This window comes from Scomber scombrus, chromosome 10 (assembly GCF_963691925.1).
Source record: "Scomber scombrus chromosome 10, fScoSco1.1, whole genome shotgun sequence".
NCBI lineage: Eukaryota > Metazoa > Chordata > Actinopteri > Scombriformes > Scombridae > Scomber > Scomber scombrus.
This window is the reverse complement of record NC_084979.1, coordinates 29,801,177-29,808,676: the sequence shown is the minus strand read 5'-3', so window position 1 is coordinate 29,808,676 and position 7,500 is coordinate 29,801,177. Positions and strand designations below refer to the sequence as shown.

Sequence of the window (7,500 nt, the reverse complement as noted above, 5' to 3'; positions counted from 1 at the left end):
ATATTTAAAAATAAATAGGCATACAAACTACTTTAAAAAGTAAGAATTTAGGATTATTGATACTTCAGGAGTTACAGATTTAGAGTAAAGTACCAAAATGAAGTACCGTTGAGTACCGATACCGAACACTGGGTACCGGTATCGGTTCAAATGTGAAAGGTACCCAACCCTGTCTGATTCTGGGCTAAGATAACAAGAGTCTCCTTATTGCTAAACCCAACTGAAAAGTACAATTAGATCAGTTCTTCTACAGCAGCGTGATGCACGACAAGCAACGGCTCTGCAGTGTTACACACACACACTGTTCCTTCTTTCCTCCCTTCCTTCCTTCCTTCTGTCTGTCCTTCCTCCCTCCTTCCTTCCTTTCCTTCCTTCCTCCCTTTCTCCTTTTCTTCCTTCCTTCCTTTTTCCTTCCATCATTCCATCCTTCCTCTCTTCCTTCCTTCCTTCCTCCCTCCTGTCCTTCCTTCCTTCCTTCTATCATTCCATCCTTCCTCCCTTCCTTCTTTCCTTTCCTCCTTTTCTTCCTTCCTTCCTTGGCTCGAGGACAACAGGAGGGTTAAAGACATGAAAGTAGCATAATAACAGTGAAAAAGACGACCGACAAGACGTTAAATAAAAGCCCTACGTGTCTCTTCTTCTTTCTCACACACACACACACACACACACACACACACACACACACACACACACACACACACACACACACACACACACACACACACACACACACACACACACACACACACACACACACACACACACACACACACACACACACACACACACACACACACACACACACACACACTATATTTACTGACAACCTGTTTTCTCTGCTCTAATTAAAAAGGCACCCTTGGGAGGTTTTGACCACTAGTAGCGCTACGGAGCAATGTTGTGACAAGTATCTCATGTGTGAAAGCTTGAAAGCTCTTATGTGACATAATATGACTATTAGAGGTCATGTCAACAAAACCCAGGGAGGAAGAAGAAGATTACGAACTAGTTAAGCTGCATGTAAACAGAGCCGGTTACACAATGTTCATATAATCTGTTTGGCAAATGTTTAATAAGGAGGGAAACTTGTTAACAGTTCTCCCGGAGACTTTAAGCTGTACAGTACAAATACCTCAACAACAACAACAATGTTCAGTCATGTAATTCACACACTTCACAGCTTCCGTACCTTGTTTGAGCGTCTTTATGGCCACCTTGGAGTTCTCCGTGGTCCACAGAGCCTCCCACACCTCTCCGAAGTGTCCCTCTCCCAGCTTCTTGTGGAGTCTGAACTCCTCTCTCGGCCGCTCCCACGGCTCCATGTCGAAGAGTTCCCTCTGCACAGAGACCACAGAGTGAGTCCAGATAGCATCACATAACCAGAGACCACAGAGTGAGTCCAGATCATAGACTGTATATAAAATGGATTTAACATCCGTGACGTCACCCATTGGTTTGTGGACTGCTGCTCGGAAGCCAATAGTTTCGGATCTGAGCAGCGCCATCTTGAAAATTTCAGGTGCATGCCGGGTAAAAACCCCCCCACGGATTTTACTTATATGGGCATCAGGAGGAGCATGAGGCGCCCTCCTGAACCTGTGAACCAATCAACCTGTCAATCACGACGTAGCCACGCCCTAATGCATACCCTGCTTTATCGTCACATATGAAATCAGGGAGGCCAAAATGTCCCAAATGAACATCATACTGCATTGAAGAAGGCTTTAAACTAGCGATTGAGACCATAAACACATTTTGAAAACGTTTACTGAGGTTAGAAATCAAGTGAGAAGTTGGTGAATTCTCCATTGACTTGTATAGAGACGGAAGTCCTTTTGACACCAAAACGGTCGCCCCCTGGTGGCCTTTTGATAGAATGCAGTTTTAAGTTACTTCCGCGTTCGCATCATTTCAGAGGACCAGAACTTCCCGCCTGGTCCAAACAGCATCACATAGCTCAGAAACACTTTAAAATGATGCAGATTCAAACTAAACATGCATCTTAGTTTACTAGTTTTATAACACTGAAGGATCTCTCACTCTATAGTTTGATTCATCAGTTTTACAGTAGCTCCACACTCTGTGCAACACAAGCTGCAGAGACAAGAAGCATATTGAAGTTTGCTGAAGCTGATTCATCGCAGGATTTCTATGATCCGTGCATGACTTTAGAAATATTTCACTCCTGCTGGGTGAAGCTTGGATGCAGACGAAGAAGTTGAGTAAAGAAAAAGAAAGTTTCACAGTGCTGAAAATATACTTTGAACATTTTGGATTGCAGACTTGGTATATGTCATTCCTTATAACCTGGTTGTGTGACTACTTGTATTTTGTTCTCAGTACACACAGCGAGAGATCATCTGGTTAAATAAAGTCACTAAACTAACAGGAGACACAACCACAATCAGGAGGACGTTCAACTTGGAAATAAAGTAAATAAAGCTTCTTAAAGAGGATTTTAATTTGACAAGTTTTGGGCTTTTTGTTAAATTAACTTCACTAATATGAGACATTCTTCATGTCGTGTTTTTTTCCAGGTTTGATGCTCCTGCAGACTGATTTTCCCTTTTTGATGACAGGTCGACAGTGTTGTGTGAGGTAAAGAAAGAAAGATGAATGAATGAATGCATGAATGAATGAATGAATGCATGAATGAATGAATGACAGTTAAGCTAAACAAATGTCACACATATCCAGACATGTTATGATAAACTTTATTCTCATTAAACAATCAGATGCTACAAAACATTTTCTTCTAATGATCAAGTGCTTTGATAAACATGAAATGATAAAAAAACAAACATGGTTAGTAAATTAAATAAATATGAATCAACTGCAGATCTTTGCAGGTGTTTTGGGGAAGTTTCAGATCACAAACATTGAATTTGCATGAAAAGCAAATAATATAAAGTTAATTTTATAAAACAATCATCTTTTTGTGTTGATCTGATGATACACAAAACTACTTTTAGGTCAACATTCCCGCCTGTGCTGCTGCAGCCTTGTTGCTTTAAAGTACAACAAGGTCTGTTTAAAATTTAATTGGACTCTTTGAACGATCCTCGGTCTCGTGAAGCAACAATAAAAAAACAGCTGCTGCCTTGTGTATGAAAAACAGACAAAAAGATGAAATGATATCATCCAAAATAAACTGAAATAAAAACAAAAAAACATTTAAATTGAAATTAAACACATTCAGTTTTAGCCTCTCGCTACATTTCAATTAAGTTTATACAGAAAATATTAGAAAAGTATTGAAAACATTGTTTTTTTAGGCACGTTTTTCCTTTAACCCTCCTGTTGTCCTCGAGTCAAGGAAGGAAGGGAGGAAGAAGGAAGGAAAGGAGGGAGGAAGAAGGAAGGTAGGAGGGAGGGAGGAAAGAAGGACAGAGGAAAGAAGGAAGGTAATGGGGAGGAAAGAAAGAGAGAAGGAGGGAGGGAGGAAGGGAAGAAGGAAGGAAGGAAGGAAGGAAGGAAGGTAGGAGGGAGGGAGGAAAGAAGGAAGGTAGGAAGGTAATGGGGAGGAAAGAAAGAGAGAAAGGAAGGGAGGAAAGAAGGAAGGAAGGAATGAAGGAAGGAAGGAAGGAAGGAAGAAAGGAAAGAAAGAGGAGGAGGGAGGGAGGGAGTTAGGACAGACGGAAGGAGGGAAGGAAAGAAGGAGGGAGGGAGGAAGGAAGGACAGAAGGAAGGAAGAAAGGGGGATGGAGGAAGGAAAGAAGGAAGGAAAGAAGGAAGGAAGAAAGGAAAGAGAGAGGAAGGAAAGAAAGAGAGAAGGAGGGAGGGAGGGAGGAAGGAAAGAAGGAACAGTCAAAACAGACGGGGTCAATCTGACCCGGGAGGACGACACGAAGGTTAAAGGACATCAAGGTTTATTTATCATTAAAATAAACCTGACTTTAAAAAAGGCACAAAAAAAACTTTAATTAATTAATAATTAATTTTGACAAATCTACGGGGAAAGTAACGAGTCATTTAAAACAACAGGATGAATCTGCTTTAAGAAAACCAAAAAGTTCACATTTATACAATCTATCAGTTTTTATTGACCGTCTCTCTGTTGCCCCCGGAAACGAGAAGTTGAGCCAAGTCAATAAAAAGTGATTGAAAGCACAATTAGTGACACTTACTGGTAAAACGTTTAAAGTCTGATCTTAAATAGCTCGGAGAGAGTCTCGTCTTCTAAAAGCAGATTTATGTTCTTGTTTGAAAGGCTGAATGATCATCAGAAGCAGCCGCAGAGCTTTTTACTGAGTCATGTATAATAAATGATGAGAGAAAACTAATGAGCTTGTTTCTTTGTGTCTATAGTTTAGAGATTAGAGAGAAATGCTTAATGATTTTTGTTTTAGTGCTCAGTAGGAAAAAAAAACAAAATCTACTTCCAGAGCAGAATCAGCACACATTAAATCCAATAATTACACATTTAGTACATTGATTCTGATTGGTGCTGTTTATAAAAAATGCTATTACAAATCTTTATGAACATAAATAACTTAAGTAAAAAAAAAAACATACAATGAAATGAAGTGAAAAAAATGATTTAAAATGAAAATATAATGTAAAAAAAGTGTAAATGTTTCCACCGTCAGCTTCTCACTTGTTAATGAACAAACTCCTATATGCAGGTATGATTGTGTGTGTGTGTGTGTGTGTGTGTGTGTGTGTGTGTGTGTGTGTGTGTGTGTGTGTGTGTGTGTGTTCTGTCATATGCAACTTTTAGGGACAAATTTCAGACTAAAGCTTAGCTAATTGAGGACAAAATCTGTGGCTGTGTTGGAAACCGCATACCTTCCTACTACTCGTACTGACTCTGACGTCATTTGAAGTATGTAGTGTGTTTCAACTGCGTAGTATGAGATTTAGAGTATGTGAGAAGTTCCCGGATGGTTTATTAGATTCTCCAGAAATGCAGAGTATGCATCAAGAGCTGACTACTCATACTCAAATTACCCAAGATGCAACGTAACTTCTGAAAAAAAAATAAAAATACAAACGTCACAGATCAACACCTCGGTGGTTTCAAGTTAGCTACAGCGAGGGTATGATCGCTTCCTGTTTTCAAAATAAAAGCACCAATTCTATCGTTATGGTTTTCTTAATAACAATAAAAGGTAACGGGTGTTTTATTCTGTGAAAATGACCGGATGTGCGTTACTCGCTACGGCTAACTCCGAATTCGCAGGAACAAAACTTTAAACAGGTGTTATTTGGACGGATTAGCCTCACATTGTGGATCTAAAGGGCTACTTTACTTTCCCGCCTAAAAAGGTTAGAAATGTGGATAAAGTGATATATTTATAGAGTTAGAGCTAAAATGAAAATCCGCTTCAGCCTGCTGATTTCAGCTCGGGTAGGGACGAAATGCATTGTGGGTTATGGTGTAGTTTACTACAGTGTAAACGGTCTGCTTACTATCTGGTCGTTTAGTATGTAGGATGGAAGTATGTAGTATGTAGTTTCGAACACAGCCTCTGTCTACAATTTGGGGAAAAAGCTGATTAGTGGGTCAGTGTTTAAGATTCGGGCAGAAGTCTCCAAACTATCCCATAAAAAGCTCCATAATGTGTCTGCAGGTTTTCATCTCAACCAAGCAGGAGCACATTAGACTTGAACTCATTTAATCAACTATTAATCTCAGTCTTCAGACAGTTGATTGGTCGAATCGTGTGTGTGCTCCTGATTGGTTTGAATCAAAACCTGCCGGCACATTATGGAGCTTTTATGGGATAGTTTGGACAAGTCTGGGTTAAAATAAGTTTCAAGGAAATTAATGTAAGTCTATGTAATGTCCCCAAATGTTAACATGTGTGTGTGTGTGTGTCATAGACTACTTTCAGGGACAAATTTCAGACTGAAAACCAGTTAATTGGGGATAAAATCTGTGTCTACAATCAGGGAGAGAGCTGATTTTTGGGTCAGTGGTTAAGTTTAGGGTTAAGGTGAGTCTCCAGGAAATTAATATTAGTTTATGTACTGTCCTCAAAAGTGACCTAGGTGAACGTGCGTGTGTGTGTGTGTGTGTGCATGTTCATGTATGTATAAAAGGCGTTTATGTGCATGTATGTGTGTGTCATAGGCACATTTGGGGACAAAATCTGTGTGTGTGTGTTTGTGTATGTATATAAGGCGGTCATGTGCATGTGAGTGTGTGTGTGTGTGTGTGTGTGTGTGTGTGTGTGTGTGTGTGAGTGTGTGTGTGTGTGTGTGTGTGTGTCATAGGCTACTTTCAGGGACAAATTTCAGACTAAAGCTCAGTTAATTGGGGACAAAATCTGTGTCTACAATTGAGAAGAAAGCTGAATTTTTGGGTCAATGGTTAAAATTAGGATAAGGAAATTGATGTTAAGTCTATGTAATGTCCCCAAAAGTGACCTAGGTGAACGTGTGTGTGTGTGTATGTATATAAGGCGTTTATGTGCACGTGCGTGTGTGTGTCATAGGCTACTTTTGGGGACAAAAATCTGTGTCTACAATTAGGGAAAAGGGAAATTTCTGGGTCAGTGGTTAAGGTTAGGATTGTGTGTGTGTGTGTGTGTGTGTGTGTGTGTGTGTGTGTGTCTTGCTGCCTCAGTGTGTCCACGGCCTCAGACTCACAGACTCTGCTGGAAGGGAAGAGAGAAGAGGGAGGAATCACTGAGGTGCTCTTCTGTTGAGGAAATCCTCATTTCTAAAAAAAACACCAACCCCACTTTTCATCCATTTGGAGAAAAAAAAAAAAGCTGTGATTTTTTATGCTTCATTTTTAAATAAATTTAAATATTTCGTCCTTTAACTGTCATGCATTATTCTGCACATGCATTTGCAGTTTTTTTTCTTAATCTAAAATGCAGAGCGTGAGAGTGTGAGTGTGTGCTGGTGGTTTCTCATTTTTTTGCAGAGAGTCTCCAGATAGTGAGAAACCTCGGCGAGCTCTCTGCTGTGTTGTCTCCCGCCGGGCTCGAGAAGATGAGCCATGAATAAAGGATACAAGCTCGCCGGGGGTTTATTTTAAGCTGCAGTGCAGAGACAGCGCGCGTAATTACAGCACTAGCCACGTTATCTCATTCCAAAAAAAAAAAAAAAAAAAAAAAAAACTGCTCCAAATATTTTATTCTGGTGGTTAATTACACTCCAAATATGTTTGCCTCTTAGTATTAATGTATTCGTGCAGAGAGCGTGGGACGGCGCTCATTAAATTCCTGCCGCAGTGCAACAATAGAAAAAAAAGATCAATTCAGGAGCTTTTGTTGCACTTTGTTTAATTTTCCTGCTGCGGAGACAAAAAGCTGCTCCAAATGAAACCGATAGTGGAGGAGCGTTGTGGATAAACTGGAGCTTTTGTTGCCTAGAAATGTATTAACATGAGCGGAGACTGTTAGCTGCAGGCTGGTGAGTCATTATTAGCTGCTTTTCATTTAGAAAAATACTACTGACTATAAAGCAGCTGAGTTTCTGTAAGCTGGAGAGTAGATACAGTTAAATGTAATCTCTCATTTGTTAAATTTGAGCTGAAATTTTGGC

General features: G+C 40.0%; 1 protein-coding gene across 1 annotated transcript in view; it reads right to left on the bottom strand.

Annotated features, from left to right (window-relative positions):
• srms (src-related kinase lacking C-terminal regulatory tyrosine and N-terminal myristylation sites) overlaps positions 1-7,500 on the bottom strand; it is a 43,794-nt gene that overhangs the window by 11,714 nt on the left and 24,580 nt on the right. Inside the window, 1 exon segment of the mRNA XM_062427492.1 lies at positions 1,190-1,337. Coding sequence (XP_062283476.1) covers positions 1,190-1,337 — 148 coding nt within the window.